Source organism: Micropterus salmoides, unplaced genomic scaffold (genome assembly GCF_014851395.1).
Source record: "Micropterus salmoides isolate LMB-PRFRI ecotype aquatic unplaced genomic scaffold, ASM1485139v1 Ms_hic_scaffold_2008, whole genome shotgun sequence".
Lineage (NCBI taxonomy): Eukaryota > Metazoa > Chordata > Actinopteri > Centrarchiformes > Centrarchidae > Micropterus > Micropterus salmoides.
The window spans coordinates 1-19,936 of NW_024041161.1; the positions used below are offsets into that span (position 1 = coordinate 1).

At 40.1% G+C, this 19,936-nt stretch overlaps 3 protein-coding genes across 4 annotated transcripts; 2 read left to right on the top strand and 1 right to left on the bottom strand.

The window, feature by feature from the left end:
• Positions 1-1,808: 1,808 nt before the first annotated feature.
• On the top strand, positions 1,809-5,847 carry LOC119915245 (ATP synthase F(0) complex subunit B1, mitochondrial-like). The gene is made up of 7 exons (XM_038734786.1): positions 1,809-1,958; positions 2,713-2,749; positions 2,877-3,022; positions 4,056-4,219; positions 4,474-4,599; positions 4,843-5,022; positions 5,589-5,847. The coding sequence occupies exons 1-7, from the start codon at positions 1,931-1,933 to the stop codon at positions 5,664-5,666; spliced, it is 759 nt and encodes a 252-aa protein (XP_038590714.1). The 5' UTR covers positions 1,809-1,930; the 3' UTR covers positions 5,667-5,847.
• A 135-nt stretch (positions 5,848-5,982) lies between these two features.
• On the top strand, positions 5,983-14,510 carry LOC119915244 (epidermal growth factor receptor kinase substrate 8-like protein 3). 2 transcript variants are annotated; one of them, XM_038734785.1, is made up of 21 exons: positions 5,983-6,358; positions 6,648-6,740; positions 6,989-7,112; positions 7,385-7,500; positions 7,601-7,665; positions 7,769-7,927; positions 8,539-8,682; positions 8,878-8,960; positions 9,045-9,172; positions 9,362-9,453; positions 9,632-9,767; positions 9,906-9,982; positions 10,096-10,170; positions 10,320-10,465; positions 11,735-11,909; positions 12,454-12,494; positions 12,628-12,721; positions 13,356-13,472; positions 13,559-13,647; positions 13,747-13,879; positions 13,963-14,510. In XM_038734785.1, the coding sequence occupies exons 3-21, from the start codon at positions 7,075-7,077 to the stop codon at positions 14,002-14,004; spliced, it is 1,950 nt and encodes a 649-aa protein (XP_038590713.1). In that variant the 5' UTR covers positions 5,983-6,358; positions 6,648-6,740; positions 6,989-7,074; the 3' UTR covers positions 14,005-14,510. The 2 variants fall into 2 exon arrangements, with proteins under 2 accessions (XP_038590713.1, XP_038590712.1); XM_038734784.1 differs by lacking the exon at positions 6,648-6,740.
• LOC119915246 (glutathione S-transferase Mu 3-like) lies at positions 14,421-19,882 on the bottom strand. The gene is made up of 8 exons (XM_038734788.1): positions 19,725-19,882; positions 17,336-17,411; positions 17,161-17,225; positions 16,970-17,051; positions 16,613-16,710; positions 16,425-16,520; positions 14,968-15,078; positions 14,421-14,804 (listed from the first exon to the last, which is right to left on the bottom strand). The coding sequence occupies exons 1-8, from the start codon at positions 19,758-19,760 to the stop codon at positions 14,709-14,711; spliced, it is 660 nt and encodes a 219-aa protein (XP_038590716.1). The 5' UTR covers positions 19,761-19,882; the 3' UTR covers positions 14,421-14,708.
• Positions 19,883-19,936: the final 54 nt, after the last annotated feature.

Genomic DNA, 19,936 nt, shown 5'->3' on the forward strand with positions numbered 1-19,936 from the left:
AGAGAGGAGGATGCAGGTATTATTTTCTGTGGATGTGGAAATAGGTTCTAGAGAAATAACACTCCCATAAAAAAGGATACAGCTTACCCATTTGCTGGTACTTGGGCCATCAGTTATGCTGCTATTTGGTGTTAAAATCATCTTTCGATGTCCATTAGCGGTGGGAGTATTTTGGATATTTGTATGCAGTGTCTCTAGCTTGCTGAATGAACTGTTATATGGCATTGAAAATGTCTTTGGTAAACGGTTCTCTTGAGGAACGGTTTGTAGACAAGTCATGGGCTGTGGGCTCACTGATCTCCTCCTCAGAAATTCCAGATGCCTCTTTTCCTTCAGTTCCTTCTTTATCAGTCTTGTGTCAACTCCCTCGTAGGGCTGCGACATGAAGTCAAGTTGTTACGTCCTCGCAGGTGTTCACGTTTCTCTGCTCTGATATCCACTTTTTGGTCAAAGTCTTTCATGGGGGAGAGCTGTATTCCAGCCAGGGCGTCCATTGCAGCTCCTCTGGCTATTAGAGTGCCTCAAGCCTGCAATGACAATATATCAGGACTTTTATTATAACTGTTTATAATGATGAAATATACAGCATATAACAACTGTGTTGAAATCATATAATTTACTGATGTGTATAAAATGTTACAACTAGCTGAAAATGTTTTAGCTGTAGCAGGTGCCATGATGGCTCACGCAGCAGCTGCATCTGATGATAAACAATATATATTAAAAATATATATGTATAAAAAAGAAGTAAGTTAGTGGTTGTCCAAAAGTATTCATGAATAAAAAAAGCAAAGTATTAACAGTATCTTTTACCTTTAGGATGCTCGGTGTTGCACAACAATGCATTTTCTCTATGAACCATGCAGGTCATTTGTAGTAGAAGCAGCTATAGTAGAAGTATCTAGTAATACAAGTAGGCCTTAGTAGTACTTTTAGTAGTAATAATAGTAAATGTAATAGTAGATGTTGCAGTGGTTGCAATGCTGCTCTTATATGTTATCAAAGACAGACTAGGCCCTGGCAAGTGCTGATTGAGGCTGTGGAGGGAAAATGTGAAGATAATGCTAAGACAAAATGTCGCATAATAAGCTGAAAACCATGATAAAGCTTACCTACAATGCCATCTCATTCAGTGGGGGAAAGTTGGGCGGTTGAGAAAACAACCATTTTCTCACTCTTCTGAAGTTGTGTTCGGGGGTTTTCTCTGTGTTTCACATGTAACTGTTTCTGTTGAGCGTAACTTTACAGGAAGTGAAGAGAACCACAGCGTCATATGTTCCTCTATCTCTCCAGCCACTCACATCAAACTGATGCCATACAGGAGTGGGCTCAAAGATTACACACAGACCCAGCCAAATGCTCTTGCATGCAGTCCGGGATAAAACACACCCCACGGGAGAGAGAGCTATGCAGTGTGTGTGGTTGCCTCTTGCAAATTTGAATTTGCTTTATAACAGCAGTCTAATTTTTCATTAAAATGGGTTACTAACTTAAGTGATAAAGTTGTATATTACCATACAGAGCATCAATAGCCTCATCATATGCTGGTTGTATATATGTCTGTGTGTGTATGTGTTAGCCTTTTTGCATCATATTTTACTCAATTTTGAGCATTTTCAAGATTAATTAAACCACAACACTGGATCCTAGCATCATGTGTAACCTTAAATTGTCTAAATGAATGTCTTAATTACCTCTTTAAATTTAAATTCAACGTCAGGACAGCGACAAATTGTATCTTTGCGTACAGCGCCATCTAGTGTTTGCTTCATTTAACCACTCTCAAAATAGGAGCACCACTCTACTCTCGCGATGTTTCAAGAGGTTTTCTCGTGTATCCGCCATCCTTGTAGCTCTTTGCAGAAGGGCACGAAGAGGCCGAAACAAGGGTGCCAGGTGTAGTAAGAACTTGGCACTTCATCCTTTAAACATGCTGTCCAGGCTCGTCATTGTCTCAGGTATGAACTTACCTTGCATTTGAGAAGATTAATAAAACTAATTTAACTCTGCCATAACCGAACTGTCAAGCTGGAGAAGCAAATGTTAAAATGAATGTGAAGCTGAAGGGTAAAGTGAAGGCCGCGCATTGAATGACATGCTAACGCTAGCTGGAAGTTAGGTAGCTAGTGTAACTACAAACAAGGTCTGAAACTGTCGCTAGTTTACTACTTATAGATTTGTTGTGTCAACAGACTGTGTAGCATGTTATGCATTTCTAGCAGACATCACTTCCAGCTGGTTACAGCTTAAGTCAGATGACAATATCTAACAAACCAAAGCTAGCGTTAGCTTTGCACGCCTGTAAATGTCACCTCTTTGACAGCATAAATTGGTCATTTTTGTCCTCTTTTCGTCTCTATTAAGGAGAAGAAGAAGTCCAACAAGAGTGTGTTTTTATTTTAATGTATTCACACTTTCATTTGAAAAAGCGTAATTGCTACTTTTAGGTGCTACGGTATGATAACCGTCAGGTATTGAACTTGGTTATTGTGTTGACTTTTGTCATTGCTATGTAAAGTTCTATAACGTTACACTTATTTTCCAATGTATGACTGAAGTTACACTTAGCTAAAGCAACAGTCCTGCGGGGATTCCTACCTTCATGAAAGTTATAATGGTCAGATTTGAGAAAATAACCAGCAGATTAACCATGAATGAAAACAAGCATTACTTGCAGCCCTGAATTTATGTCATTGTTTGTTCTGTTTGCAGCCAGCGCCCTGAAAGGCAGCGGCCCCCTTGGAGCTGGGTATGTGTCTCAAAAGTAGTTTACTGAATTTCTTACTAACATGATGAAACATTATAGCAGCAACATATATATAAAATCTTGTGTGGGCAGTCCCTCTCTGAGCTTTTAATAATATTGTCTCCCACAGTCTGGTCCAGGCTTCTCGCTCCCTGCACACAACATCCCAGAGTCTGGCCCCACTGCCACCTCTGCCAGAGAAGGGAGGCAAAGTCCGTCATGGCATTATCCCAGAGGAGCTTTTCCAGCTCCTGTATCCCAAAACTGGAGTCACAGGTCAGTAACTAGAAGCAAGAATCAACTTTTGGTTATTTCATTTATGTTACGAAAAGGCAGGCTTCAGTGTAAGTGAACGCTGAGCATATAATATAGCTTTATATACCTTCACTCGTAAAATAATCAACAGCAATTTTACCATTACTAGCTACCCAAAAATGCCTATAATTAAAAGTGGGTCAACTGAAAATTTCAACAAAAGTCATAAATGGTTTCACAGGGTAAGTTTGTTTTTATAGCACCTTTTAACAACATGGCAATTCAAACAGCTTTACGTGTAACAGCAAATGCATTAAGACAAGATATAAAAGAGACACATAGTGGATTTCTGAAGGCTTAACGAGCAGGATTTGTCAGTTGCTGTTTGTAAAAACACCATTCAAAGTTGGCCTCTCCTCCTGGCTCAACAAGTGTGAGAAAGCAGTCATGGCTGAGCGAGCTAGAGTGTGCATGTTGAGAGGGAGCGTCATTGGCGAGAAGTAATAAATAGGAGAAACAAAATGTTGTGTTCTGATTTTTTTTATTTATTTATTTTCGTTCTAAAGCACAAATAAACACAGCCACACCAATACAGCACATGCTTCATCCTGTCTGCTGTGGTCGCTCTGCACGCGTGTGTGTGGCTCAGCCTCGCATCGGGTTAAATAGATGCTCAGACCTGCTGCTCTTTATACATCCATGAAACGCACAAACAGAGAGAGGAGGGCAGAGAACGAGACAGCAGGCTATTATTGGCTGGAGGCTACACGCCTACTGCCTAAACCTTGATGCCGAGAAATGTCCCAACTGCAAAATTATAAGAACATACAGAGGGCAGGGTCTCTGCAGATACAGACACTGACACACACTTCTAGTGGGTCATAGGTGATGATTGAGAGGGATCGTTTTTGTCTTTTAGGAAAATTGTACTCATTCTGACTTTTTCAAGAGTAAAATAAGATGATAGACATAAGATGAAATGGGATAAGAGGAGAAGAGAAATGTAATTTCATTCAAAATGGGAGAAAATTCAGCATTTTCCTTTTCTCACTAGGACCCTACATGCTGGGCACTGGCCTCCTCCTCTACATGCTTTCAAAGGAAATTTATGTCATCAACCATGAGACCTTTGCTGCCGCCTCCATAGGCGCCGTCATCATCTATGGCGTCAAGAAATTTGGTCCAAGTGTTTCAGCTTTTGCTGACAAACTGAACGAGGTAGGGTGGCAGCCATATGGATTTGTGTTTTCATCTTCTTTTTTTTCTGGCTAATACCAGGATACTTGAAAAATATTTCAGGTTAGACAGTGTGGTGGGTACTTCCTATTGTTTTGTTTTTGTCAAAAGATTACTGTTAAAAGGTTCTAGATGTTTTTTATCAAGCTGTAGGCTTTAAGTCAGGGATTGTTGGACTTTTTTGTGAACAACCTTTGCAAGCACCTCCTGTTACTCGTGTGTGTGTGTGTTTGCAGGAAAAAGTGGCCAAGGCTCAGGAGGTGAAGGACGTTGCAATGGCCAGCCTGGCTCAGGCAATTGAGGATGAGAAGAAGGAACAGTGGAGAGCAGAGGGAAGATCACTGCTCTTTGATGCAAAGAGGGTAAACGGCACTTTTACTTTCCGATATCTTCACTGGGTGTATTGTGCTACTTCATATTTAAACAGTCTGTAATGACTGCCCCTAATTTGCCCAGCATTTTTTACTTTGAGCGCCAGGAGTTAAAGAGGCATTATTATGTTGTCTTTGACATTTATTGACCTCTACTGGCAAGAAGTAGAAATTACAACAGTAGCAACAATAGTGTGATTACAAGGAGTTCATGGACTCCTCTTTTGCTCTCAGAACAATGTGGCCATGCTGCTGGAGACTAACTACAGAGAGAGGTTACACATGGTGACCAGTGAGGTAAAGAGGCGCTTGGACTACCAGATCGGCCTGCAGGACCTCCACCGCCGGATGGAGCAGGAGCACATGGTCAACTGGGTGGAGAAGAATGTCGTCGGCAGCATCACTCCTCAGCAGGTCCGTCTTTTTGTGTCAAACTGTCAGAAGCCTCCCGCTAAGTGATGTTATCTAGTTTGGATGTTCAATTATTTGACTGCAGAGTTTAACTGCTTCAATAGTTTTTTTGGGAAGGTTTTGTTAAGTTTGCAATTAGGCTTAATTTCAGTAAACAATTCAGATTACTACCATGTTGTTTTTATGATTGAACATTTAATTGTCAGAGCTGGATATTGAACCTCAGTACTTTTTTTGGTACCAACTGAAAACACAACAGAAACTGAAAGTTGGCATTGAACATCACACCTGTAGTGTTGCGCATTTGCCGTATTGGCCAATGTGCAAGACGACCCTGATTATGAGAAGTTTTTGTAGAAAGTAAAGAAAATAAGGCATCAAAAAATTGATTAGCCCTATTTATTTACTTGCAACAAGAGAGAACCACAATTTTAAAAGTTTTTTTTCAAAATGGAAAGATTCACAATAACAAAATGATCTTTATAGTGAAAAGGTTTTCTTACGGTCTTGTTCATAGATCAACAAGGTGACACTTCAGGGCTTCATATCGGTGTGTGTTTGTCTTTCAGGAGAAAGAGAGCATCGCCAAGTGCATCACAGACTTGAAGGCTCTGGCCAAGGCCACTCAGACTCGAGCTACAGCCTAAACTGTCAAGTCTTCAAGAGGCGGCTCTAATTCCCAACTCATCAACCCAAGACGAGATGCTCACTTTTCTTTACAGAATAAACTATTTCCTCCTTAAAGATGGTCTCTGTCAATATTATGGGTGTGTACAGTATTTACACGTCAGCTGATGGTAAAATAAATGGTTCTCTTATTCAACTTCAGCTGCCTAGTTTGTGCTTTTTTTCCACTTGAAGCAAAGGTCTTTTCTTTCTTTCAACATTTTTCTCAACCTTTGCTTGCACATTTTCTCACTGACGTCCGATGTGAATGTATGTGGAACATTCTTAGCGTCACCATTTTTTATAGCTACAATAGATTACACCTGAGCTTGATAATTGCATGAGAGAATTTTCTGGAGCACTTCAGACCTTTGATCGTTCTGAACGAGATACTGTGAAGCATTTCTACACCTTTGGACTCATTACGAGCCACAGATCTGCTGCCTTCCACCGTACCTCAAATACTTAAACCACAAATGACGGGCCCACCCTCCTGATCGTCACTCCCCGTCAGATCGTTGCACTTTGATCCTGGTGCCTTCAAGCAGGAAGTCAAGGAAATTTTCTCGGTAAGCTGTGTGAGGAACAGGTGCTTTGTGCTATGACTTGTCTTAGTGGAAAATCCGTTTGAAAGAAGGGAACGATGACACCGGAGCTGAGCTGACACTGACAGGTAATAACTGGATGAATAAATTGTTTAAAATTAAGCGGGGTTAAATAAATCTTTGAGTGGTAGTGGCATTATGTCCTATTTAGAAATGGACGTGTTTGCTCTTGCAGAAAAGGGAGTTCATTTGAGTTAAAAACTCCTCTTACGTCCTACATTTAATACGGGAGATGTACGACAATTTGAACTTCAACACTGAATGTCAAATCACCAGTAATGTGTTATATCTTGTTTCTGACTTGGAGCAGGTGTTTGTAGAATTTGTGTCTTAACTTTGACCTCTTGATACGTAAAGGGCAGTCGGCTAACCTTTCAAAACACCTTTTATACTGATTTACCGTGTATCCTGATCTAAGTCCAGGCTGGGGGTCAAGTCTCCACAACACAGGTGAACAATTAACTGTTAATTTTAACCATAAATTTATAACCCTTTGTGTAAGTAATTAACCGGGCATTTTCCCTCTTGGTCTTATTTTATTGCTTGCGTTTGCATTTAAGTTTAGTTTTTAAGCCAAGAAAAAGAAAAGCAATCATCTGACCTGGTTTGATATGAAATGGGTGTTGTGTAGGTTAGTCCTCTTGTGTCAGATTGGCAGCATTAAACTTTTCCTCATGCTTTTTTCTCTTGTCGTACAGGTTGGACTGGAGTGATTCTTGACAATCTGAAGTTTTAACTTTTCAAAAAAAATAAAAAAAAGGAAGCTAGACGACATAGTTTGAAAATGTTTGGAAACACCGGACCTTTCTCTTATTCCCCAAGGTTAGTAAAAGCTTCATTTCACGTTCACCGGTCACAATGGATTAATTTAGCACTGATGTGAGATTTTAACAACCCTTTACACGCCTCTTCACGCCCTGCTGTGATAAAACTGTGTTGTGGTGACTGTGGATAGTTTATCTTAGGGTCACTGCACTGGTGGTGATGATGATGATGATGGTGGTTTTACTGACATGTAAGGTGCTTCAGACTGGCACAGCCCATGAATGTGCCCCAAATCTCCTGTTTTACAAGTTTTCTTTATTATGCATCAGGGGTTTCTCACAGGAAGACCTCCCTCAGCAGAGGTGGGCTTTCCAACAAGATGACCTCAAGGGGAATCCTCTGCAGAGAAACAACTTCACCAGGCCCAGTGGAAAATCAATATACAGTATGTTCTGACATAAACACCTCTAATCTAATTATATTTTCAGTTTTTGAGAGAAAAAATGTGTTGGACATCTTTTTTTAAACAATGCTCTTTACATCAGTGCAAAGAAAGGAGTACTCTGAGGAGCTGAACAGGCAATCGGACGACTTTCACGTCAGAGTGGAGGTAAATGAGTATGAAATCTTCACCAGCATGGAGACATACACGATACTTAACAGTACAACCTGTAGCTCTCTTCATCCATGACCCTCCACAATTGACTCCACAGCACCTGTTCACCTGTGAGCTGGATGGCCAGGAGCTGAAGACAGTGGACAGCTGTGTGGCCAAGCTCAAGAGGCTGGATGTCAAAGGTCGTCTGTGGCCCCAGGAGATGATCATGGAGGTCCAGGGAGAATATCTGCTGCTCAGTGACATTGAGACCAAGGTTGGCAGCTAAATTCTTCTGAGGAATTTAAACAAGTACGGCAAAAGTATGTGGACATCATAACATTCCACCCATAGCTAATTGTTAAACTTGTAAATCCAAAGGCTTTCTACAAGATTTTTGGACTTGGCTGCAGGGATTTGCTCCCTTTCAGCCATAGGAGCATTACTAAGGTTGGGCAGTGATTTTGGGAAATGAGGCCTGGCTCGCAGTTAGTTTTCCAATTCCTGCCAAAGGTGTTGGATGTGCCCTGGCTTTGTGCATGATCTTGTTGTTGCGAAAGAGTTGAAAGCACACTATCATTTAAAATATGTATTTTTTGATATTTTCCTTTTAATGTCAATAAAAAGGCTGGGCCCAAACCACAAAAAACAGCTGTAGTCCAAAAGTACACAAAGGATAAACTGAAGCAATAACCAGAATCACACAACCACAACTGTTTTAACTAAGATTTAACCTAAAATTAATATAGATTTTTCAAAGAGTGTTATATGTTTGTTAACCTACTTGACTTTTAGTACTAGCACAAGTAGCACTGCATTAACTTTCTGTGTATCCAGTTTCATAAACTTGTGGTCATAAAGTTTGTCCTGTTCAATCTGATACTAAAGGCAGAGCTGGAGTCGCTGCCCTTGAGTTGCATCCTGCAAACCAAAGCTGTGCTGGATAGCTGCGCCTACAACTCTTTGCTGACAATAACTGTGCAGGAACGCAACAAACGCCAGGTCTTCATGTTCCAGTGTGAGGAGACAGGGGTAGTCACGTTTCACCAGAACCCTCACTGACCTCTTGACTGTAACTTTGACCCCCTGAAAGCCTACAGAAGGTAGGATGTGTTAGTCATGTTGGGATGTGCAATCGCTGATCCATTATCACTATTTCATAACATGCTGTTTTTGCTGGTGTCACGTACTGTAGGAGTTTGATTTAAAGCTTGTCTGTCTTACCAGGCCGAGCTCATCAAGGGCGATCTGGACAAGGCAGTTCAAAAAGGAAGTGGTGATGCACAGCTACGCAGAGGCCAGTCTCTCAGGTACAATGTCACATCACATGAATACAGTCTAAACTGAGATGAAATCACATTAATGAGAAGTCAGATCTCTGTTGATGTTTTTAGGAGTAATCTTGAGAGTATCATTGGGCAACATGCTCCAGGAAGTCAGGCTGGGTTTCATCCTGTTCATCAAGAGAGGTACCCACCACCGCTGGACTACCCGGCCCCACAGTTTAGCAACAGAGAACTAGGTATGGCTTGATATAATTCTAAAAGTTTATCCTGGAAGACAAACAGTTGTGCTTCTCTACAGCTGACATATCATTTATAATTTCCTCAGAAATATCAACAGTTTATGGATGAGATCTGTGCAAATAAAATGGGATTCTCCAGAAGTTCATTCAAACTGATATTTGTCTCCAAACTATTCATCCCACTAGAAGCAACAGTGCACCTTCCTGATCTCCGTGAATTACAGAGTAGACCAGAGGTTGCTTTGACACCTGAGCAAACGGACACAGAGAGGAACACGGTCAGTACGGACATTTAAACTGTTTACACAAGTTTATAGGTAGTGGATTATATCAGGGACAACTTGTTAATGAATATTATTTTAATCATCTTTCTCACCTCAAGAAAAACGTTCACACAGGACAGCTCCCACATGCCGCTGAATATGTTTTTGTTCATGCTTTTTCTTCTTTTCACAGGACATTTTAAACCATGTTATAAATGATTTGGAGATCTTCATGGGCAAAGTGTCTGCTGCAGCTGGCGCGCCTTCCATACAAGAGGACAAGGGCAAGAAGAAAAAACTGTCAAAGAAGAAAAAATCCAAGAAAACTGGTAATATCCTTTTCCCTGTTTATCTTTCAACGGGCGTATATAACTAAAGATGTAATTAGTGGGGAAGTGTCCTCCTTTAGGCATACACGCATACTGATAGCACAGCTGTTTGTGTCTGATAAGTATTCTCTTATGCAGCACCAGCTGTCAGTCTGCCGCCTTGGGAGGAATATATCGCCTGTCTTCAGAAAATCAAATATGGATTCAATCTGCTGGTAAGTGCTTCTTTAAACTTTGAATGTCTCCATGGATACCACTTTGACCATAGTGGCTTTGGAAAGAATTTGGTTGTATGATCTAATGTGTTGAAAAACTGTTAATATTGCAGGGCCAGCTGGATGGTTCATTGACCAGCCCTAGTGCTCCTGACTATGTCCACATCTTCTTCAGTAGTTTAGGCATGGTGAGCTCTTCCAACACTTATTTTTGATTCAAGGCACGACTATTATTGGCAGTGATTGCCCCTCCACTATAAAGACGTGTGTGTCCCGCTTCATTGTAGCACTTTCTTAATTGGGACAGTTAATACTTACTTCCTCCATATATTCACAGCTAGTACCTCAGTATCCTGCAGACCTGCCTCCCACTGTGCTCTCCCCACTTCTGACGGAGACTACTGTGCGGCTGCTGAGTCAGGTCGTTGACCCTGAGGAGGACAACCTATGGACGTCTCTGGGAGACTGCTGGAACATCCCCGGGTACGCCGTCCTTTATTAACCTCACACAGGAATACAAGTCTTTATAATGCTTGTTACCTTCTCATACACAGCCCTCTGATTGCAAGTGCACCTATACCTGCCCTGGCACGCCCTAACTTAAGGCACAAAATGTGTGTGCTTGCTGATATGTAAATATAGGTCAAAGTTAATGCTGCATTCATGTCCTATGGAAGAAATAATACACAGGAGTGTTTTAATGTGAAACTGCCGCAAATTTTGATATAATATGGTAAATTCTACTTGAGCCTGGCAATGGACAACAAGGAAAAACTGTGCAGGATAGATTAACTTGGATTGATATTTTAACTCTTTTATATGCTTTGTCTTTTTCTATCGGTTCTGACCACCTAATTTGTGGAAAAAAGTTGAAAGCTGAACCAAAATCAATTTATTTACAACAACTGATTAACATTTAAAACTGCGTTATAGAACTGGACCCACATTTGTTTCCTTATCAATTGCCTCTAGCTGATCTATATAGATTTATTAACCATAAATAAACCGTTAAAGGGATGGTTTGACATTTGATTTTATTTCTTGTGGAGAGTTTGATGAGAAGATTGATGCCACTCTCATGCTTGTCCATTAAATAAGTAGCTAAAGCCAGCAGCCAGTTAGCTTAGCACTAAAAACTGGATACGGGAAGAAACAACTAGCCTGACTGTCAAGCAACCAGCAGAGACTCCAGGAGATCCCCAGGCCCATTCAAGAAAATGGCCATAACCCCACAACGTCATTTGTCAAGATTGCTGGGTTAGTCATTTATAAACTTAGGTTTAGTGAGCTAAAATTATTTTTTGTACAGGCTAGTTGTTTCTAGTTAGCTGGCCCCAGCTTCATATTACAGCCTAGACACAAGTGGTAATGATCTCAACTAACGCTAAGAAGCACAAGTATATTTTCCAAAATGTTGAAAACAGTTGTTTATTCCTGGTTTTATACTCTTCATAAAGGATGTCTTGTTAAAAAGTAAAGTGGTACCAAAACATTTATTGTTCAAAACTCCTAAAATGACATGTCAGGACTCCAGACTTCTGATTGTGCTTTCTTCTTCTTCTTTGTGTACATTTTCCATGCTTGAAAGATCTCAAATTCATCATTCCACAGATGTGTTTGTGTTTGTGTGTGTGTGTGTGTGTGTGTGTGAAATAAGCCATGAAGTCAAGTGAAAAGGTCACTTCAGCATAGGATAGTTCCTTTTTATTTTTTACTTAGCTAACAGTTTTCTGCCCTCCTGTCACCTCATAGGTCTAGATGGCCGGGTGATGATGTCCCACCTTACTTCCCAGAGTTCTACGATGGCTGGCAGCCACCTGCCCGCTCACGCTTGCCTTCCCCACATCCTTTTCAGAACGGTCCAATGAGCAGGAGCAACAGCCAGCGCTTCCCACCTGGCCCGGGGATGCAACAGCAGCACGAAGAGGTAGACCTGACCCAATTCCCCACCTTTATCTCAGGCTTTTGTTTCCATACCCAGTTCTCATGGCAGTCATGTCAGCAGCTTTAGCAATGTTTCAAAATCAGTGTTAGTGATTAGGCCCCGTTGTTGTCAGCCCCTGAATAACGATTATCCATTAGCTGAGTGTTTAATGGAGTATGTTGAGAAATTGGAAGTAGCTTAAATTGCATAATCAACTCCAAAAGCAACATGATACACCAGCCATTATTACAAGCCTTGTGTTCAGTTTCATCATGCAGCATTTTATGCCTTTTTAAATGTGAAGATGAAAACCATATTTTCATCTTGTTGCTGCTGTTTACATTTACTTCAGACGCAAATTTAACAAATGCACTACAGAATATTCTGTGTTGCCTATGTATACATGTATGTAAATAACTGTATCTATTGTTTTTTTTTTTACATTACCATACATTTATATATGTTGAGTTTTGTGTGTGTAGCATGAAGGGACTGCGAACTTTCATTTTGTTATGCAACATAAATAAACTACCTTGACTTTTTCCAGCCTGCAACCAACAGTCAATGGGGTACACCGCCACCAACACGGTAAGTGTTGTGACACTGCAGAAAATATGGCTTTATGATCACATTTGTGGCAAACATGTCTTTTAATCGGTACACACTGGGCTTTATACTGGTCTTATGCACTGCTGTCAAAGTGTGTCTGCTGCTGTTTCAGCCCCACTGAGCCGCCCCTGTACATGCGGGTCATTTACGACTTCATGGCCAGGAACAACCAAGAGCTGAGCGTTATGAAGGGTGATGTGGTTCAGGTGAGATGAAAAACATTGTGCTTACCCAGAAATCCAAGTATTATCCTTGTTTTTGTGTGACACAGCTGTGCATTGACAAATTGCATTTTTTGCTTGGTACAATTTGTGTGCCTGAAAATTCATCTAACATGCAAATTATAGTGTTGTTCTTCAGGAAAATGTTATCCAATGATTCACACTTTAATTAAAACAGTCCAATAATGCCCTGAGTCCAATTTAACAGAGCTGGGCTTTGTTTTTGTCACACACCCTCACTGGCACACTCTTTCAAGTAAAATTGACAACAGATGTAGTCACACTCAGTGGAAACAACTGCATCTTTCCAGCCTTTCTAGCCAACATGTCAGTATATCCACTAGATGTACAAATACAGGCCATGGTACTAACAGTACACAGGTTGTTAATGAAGGTACTTTTTCCCTTATGGTTTATTTTTGTTGTCTAAGCTTTTTGTTTTTTCAATAATTTATTGATCCCTTTAAATCTTCACATATTGTATTGAACACTATACTACTCTGAATGAAGGCATTATCCTACTTAAAAGTGGTTTGTATATATTTGACACAATTAAAATTATAGCTTGTCATTCAGGTACTTGAGATTTTGGGTTCTACTCTTTTTTTTTTTTCCACAGGTGGTTCAGAAATCCAAGCAGTGGTGGTTTGTTCGCAATGGCCGCAACGAAAAAGGCAACATTCCTCAGAATGTCCTTGAGCCGATGGAGAGCACCAGACACATGGATGATCCACCAGTGAGTTAGGCGGCACGTAGCTCTGCTAAGTAAATTAACAGGTTTCATATGTGACATTTTATCCCCATTTGCTCTCTCCCTCACAGCGCAACACTCACGGTCCAGTGACGCTGGACATGACCTCCACACCTGCAGAGGTCAAAGCCTGGCTGGTGTACAAAGGTTTCTCCAAAATGTGAGTGAAATAATACACACGGGGGACCAGGAACTATATTATCTTTGTACTGTAAATAAGACTTGTGTTCCATGATGTTTTATGCCTGTTCATGTACAGCACTGTGACCAGCCTCGGGGTTCTGACAGGTAAACTGCTTCTGGGGATGACCAAGGATGAGATAAGGACCGTGTGTCCCGAAGAAGGAGGCAAAGTCTTCTTCCAGCTTCAGGCCATTAAGTCAGCCATTGCAGTAAGTAATGTTATGTGATCAGCAAGTCCACACTCACAACCCAACTGCAGCACATCAGTAATGTTTCATCGTGTTCCCTACAGCTGGCCAGTGAACCGTCAGGCCTGTACAATGGCCGCTACTAACGACCTGCTTCAAAATCTTTTCTCCTGAATTTTCACCCACAGATCCTCTGAGTTTATTGGTGTCCAATTCATTTTTTAATGACATAAATGATCTGGTGTGACAACGGCTTTTAGCATTTCTGTTATTGAAAGGAAAGTGTTAGCAAATGAAACCTATGTTGTAAAATTTATTACCAGCAGCAATAATTTAGTTACTCAAATTCTCAAGTAAATTGTGTATAGTTCTCCAACAGTGATTAAACTTAACTTGTTGATGTTTATTTTTACTCCTACAAGCTACTATTGAGTTTTGTGTCATTTTTAGATACTGTATAAAATACAGCACATTCTGTTCTACTGCATAAACTTCCATATACTATTCTTTTAATTGATTCTTAGATGTTATGTATTACACAGAAAGTAATGTTGAAACAAAGTCAGTACAAGATTTGCTTTAATCTGTCAAATCTGTTTCAGATGTAACAAAGAAATTGAACTCAAATTAAAGTTTCTGCTTATCTTCATAATATTAGTACAAACTTGGATTTCTTTTACACACTTCTTGTTAAACTAAAAAAGGTTTGTAAATGTTTTGGAGAGTGTTATGCGTAATCAAAGAACATGAAACTTACACAACCAATTAGTTAACAGGTTATAAAAGAAAACATTTCCCTATTCCTGAATTTATGAGTCAATGGGTCAGGAGATCTTGTAAACATTGCCCTTTACTCTTTCTTGTTTCCCCACTTGGCCATCTTGTTGTTGACAGGAGTCTTGATGAATCTGTTTGACTTCATGTAGGCAGCAATCTTCTCCAGAGCCTATGATGATATTAACAAGCATTAAAAAGCAGTGAGTTGTATTCCTCTACTGACATGACAAAACATGTCATACACTATTTACCTATATACAAAACACAGAAACACAAAAAGATGATAGACTGCAGGACTTCCTATTTCCTGAGGATGTGTTGAGCCTTCTCACCTCAAAACGGTCTAATAGATCTTTGAGGTTCTTGAAGTCATCCAGGCAGGTAGGTTCAAACATCCTGTGTTGATCCAACAGCTCGTACATAATGAAGTCCACAAAAGTGATCTGTTGTAAAGAAAAAGTTATATTAAATGTCGGGATGCACTGAATGTTTGGTGTTCGGCCTAACAAGTCAAAAAAACGAATAAATTTTACCGAACAATTACGTTGACATGTTAGCAGCATGGAAGCATTTTAAAGTGTCTGAGAAAGATGCAAAAATCGCTGTTTGAAGACACTGTTCTGCTGAAATGTCTCCTAGCACATTCACTCCATCTATGGCCTGACCCGCTTTGAGTGTTTTCTGTAACTCGTTTGTGAGAAGGCGATTAAGCTAGCCGCACCTACATTTGGAGTGCTCACACATTCAAGCCTTTGTGGTAAATCCACTGAAACGGACCAGAGCTAGCTGACAGGCAGGTTAGCAACTTTATCCTGTCATTTTCTCTCTTTACAAAGACAAGTGTTGCTGCATGAGAGTCCTACCTGAAGAGAGGCTGTGAAGTATTCATGTTGCGGGATACGAGAACCACATACAACATTATTTATCAAATTGGGTTGGATTTGAACGAATTTAGCGTGAGGATACACATGTGACAACGTCTGCTTTTCAAAATAAGGCGTCTATACAGGATAGAAATAAGATTAATTGGATTATATTCACAGAAAGTATAAAACATATTACATGCGTCCATTAAAAGTAAATGGATAGACCCACCCAGTCTGTCCAAATTCTGTGGGAACCACTGAGTAAAAAGCACATTTGACTATTTAATTTATGCAATGGAAAGAAAAAAAGAAATGTGAAAAATTTCAGATTTCGGGAAAGTTTTTTTCTCAGTTTCGGCCAAGAATTTTCATTTCAGTGAATCTATAATTAAATGTGTTGAAAGCAAAACAAAGGCTCAAAGTAGACTTTAAAGCTGTACAAATTAGTTTTATATTAGTTAATAATAGTTGCATGTAACGTGAAAGTGGTTGTACACTGACAAACCCACAGATTCATCACCCAACTCAGTTCTCACTCAGCTTTATGATGCGTTTATAAAGCTGAGTGATTTATAACCCCAACCATTTTCAGAACGAATCAACAGCAGGTAGCTGTTGCAGAAAACAATAAATCTACTGTACACTACTTGCCTGGCCTAAGGAGAGCATCTCACAGCACAAGACCCAGTTCAATTTCTCAAACTCCAAATGTTAATATTGCCCTGTGTGTGATGGCTGTGTAAACGGGCAATTGTCTACTAACACGTTAATATATCAACTTAATAAAAGTTGAAATTAGGTCAGAGGTATGTCATTTTCAGGTTGTTCTGACCCCTAGTAGCCAGTAAAAAACCTGAGTAATGCAGTTTTAAAAATGACTGTACCTAACATATGAAGCCTCCCATGTTTTAGTGATGACTTACCTTGTCACCAGCAAACCACTTCCTGTCTCCCAAGAAGTCTGAGAACTGCTTCAGTTTTTCTGGCAGCGCCTTAAGGTACCCTGGCTTCATGGTGTCCTGATGTCAGGGTGGTGATGTTGGCATTAGCAGAGATTCAAAGGTGTAAAATGACAAATTCATTGTCATTAAATGTTTAATGTAGTACTCACAAGGTCAGTGTAGCACATCATCACAAAGCCATTTCTGAAGTCCATTGTCTGGTTCTCCATGATGTCCACACGGATCTTCTCATCTTCTGTCTCTCCACCTGAGATCACATCAGATAAGAGAAACACACGAAAAAAGACTGAGATACTACACCTTAAAAGAGACTGTGAAACTTAACCACTGATGTTTACATGAAAACACTGTGGTTCATTTGAAGAGTTTCCAAAACAAAATACGCCCATTTGGGAAATAATGGTGGATATTTTATTTTGAAATTTTCACAATGAAACATAAAAAACAAACAAACATGTCTCATTTGAGCAATATATTCACATGTGTAATAAACACAGAATACTTACACAAACTGTGCTTACGAGCAATGTATCTCATGATAGCATTGCTCTGCACAATCTTCCTGTCTCCATCTTCCAAGTACGGCAGCTATGGTGAGATGTTAAATCACAATATTATTATTAGTTTAGGTTTTAAACACCTGCTTTACACTTAATATTCACACATTAAACTCTTCCAAAAGGTTAAAGTCACTTACATTAGGAAAGTCCATCCCAAGTTTGGGTTTTTCGTCAAACCAGCAGCTCTTGTCATAGTTAGGAGCTGTGTGAGAGAGATGTGGGTTAGATAATTCAATGGGTATGTTGCATGGAAACACCACTTTGTTTAAAGTTATAACAGCTGTTTATCTGTTAGTTGAACAGGTAAGTTACCTTCACCACAGACATAAAACTTGTCCTCATACTTAGTGCCGGTGTACTCCAGCAGCAGTCGGATAGGCTGGGCGAGCTGTCCAAAGAATCAGAGAGGGGTTAATGATATTTCAGCTTTTCTAACACATTGGTGTTCATGAGACACGAGGTTTACACATGTGTGCCTCACGTTAACGTTAGCGGTCCGGATCTCCGTAAGACTGTTACATGCAGTACAACACAGACATTCAAGGATTATGTTGTGACGATGACGGTAGGAAGAAAAGAACAGCGATGTGCAAGGTTTGCAGCTCAAAAATCAGTGACACGACCACCACAACATCCAACTTCATCTGTCTCTACAGAAGCCATAAAGAAAGGTATGTTACGTGACTGCGGCTTTTTAGCTAACTTAACTTATAGGCTGGTGGAACGCATAGAAAGCTAGTGTTAGGTCCACACAATCCAATCCAGTAAAAACATTTAGTCCAAAACACATTATTCCATCAATAAATCCCCAGGGACTGCTATGGTTTCGTTTCATATTTGCCAGCAAACGTGGTTAATGTCATTGTAACCGTAATAACTCCGATGTAAACAAATGCGATATCTTGTATTCAAACTAGCCGCTGAACTCTGACCTTTCGAGTGACACCAAATCCAACCCAATAGGAGCTCACATGTCCCTTTCACAGCCTACAATAGCCAACAAGAGCCCGCGCTGTAAGGAAGGGCCAGCCCCTATTATTTCATGGGTAAGCCAAGCCAATTGCAACCAATTTTTGCTGATGACTGGTACTTCATGTAGCCAATAAAATTCTGAAAATAATGATATCCAACTTTAAGTAGGAAGTTCATGATCTATCAGCAAAAAAACACATCGGCATCAATCTATGGCGTGATGCAGCAGCAGCTGCTTGCCGCCAAGGGGCAGTGTTGTTTTTGCAAAAAATATGCCGAGACAAAGAAAAACCTGTGCAAAATATTCATTTTTCATGGTATAAAATTTAAAATTGGACTAGGTAAGGCTTTATGCTGTGGTCTCACAGTCGTCTGCATGGAAACAAAAAAATATATTACTTTAGTGTGTTTAAACTTATATTAAATAAATTCCAGTAGCACTTACAGTGATTTTGACTTTTGGGTTAGACACTTCAGAGTGTTATCTTTCAGAGAAGCCCCAAAACCATACATTTGCTCCAAATGGTTCAAGAACTGCATTCAATTAACTTTGGATATACCTTGACTGACCATTTAAAACGAATTTTACAGGAATGGTAAGAACTTACCGTTAGTGACACATGTTTCTATATTTTTCTACCCCATTACAATAATCAGTGAAGCCAATAGCAGACTAAATAAGAGAAACACCTTTGTGTAGAGTTCAATATAGTTAGAACAGAAACACTCACTGTATCTTCCAAAATGATCACACAGTTGAATTGCCACCTCTTAAACTGTTTAAACAAACTGAATTCCTACGAATTTTATATGACTTGACTTGTGACTTGCTTGACTTTCTTCACAGTGACATGCTTGAGACTGTAAGGTTAAGACTTGAGATTGGCTTGTGATTTGGACTTATGTGACTTACTCCCACCTCTGCTTATAACAATGATTTGCTCAGTTGTCTTTTTACTTTTTAAAATGTATTTTCACAAAACACTACACTATTTATACGTTAATGGCGGTGTGTTGAGATTTCTATCAGAGTTTGAAATGGGTCCGATTGCACTTTTACAACTACGCCCACAGAGGTAGGTGCGTTGGACAGACTTGCGGTTTCTAAACTGCATCGTCATCTTTGGTAACTTTGAGTTAATGATAAGCTCTTCTATATCCATCCCAAAAATTAGGAGTAAACGAGGCTTAGACCCGGAGCTATTGAAGGTAACAGCCGCGAAAACCCACCAATGTTAAATATGAAACTAACTTGTGTGCACAAATGTCTGCACAGTAAAGCATGTCGGTCCCAGTGCATTTCTTTTGCCACTTGCAAGTAGCTAAGTTGCTTCATTTATATGCACATTTGGAGGTCCATTTTTAAAAGATATTTCCCCTCCAACTCTACAGCTCTTTACTTATATCCACAGGTAAGTTAGCATTGCTCTTTCATAGTGAACAGCTCAAGCCGCTTGAACGCCAGTTAGTTAACGTAACGCTCAACATTACTGCTAATTTAAAACTGGTTAGCCAAGTTATAGCTTAGCAGCTACAGTCATTGCTACCGTCACCGATCTTGATAAAATTTGAGCACGTGCACGCCCTAACGTTAATTTGCAGTTATTGTTTTACCGAGCGAGACTCCGTCAACACTTGTTCCTAAAACACTAAGTTATGTAACAAAAATGCAAATTTCCGTAATGCCGCTAAATACAAACTGTGAAGAAGACGGCTGAACCTCACTTACCCCACGAATATCCCAGTAAGCCAGTTTCATTGTCATTTTGAGTCACTTTCAAAAACCAAGTGTCTGTCAGCGACTCCTGCAGCTGCTGTAAAACCACGGACGGTTAGGGAGAGAGAAGGAGAGGTAGGCTGGTTTCTTTCTGCAGCTAGTGAGGGACAGACGGAGGAGGAGGGCGGGGTGAACCGGGCGGGTCACACAGTTGATATTCTGAA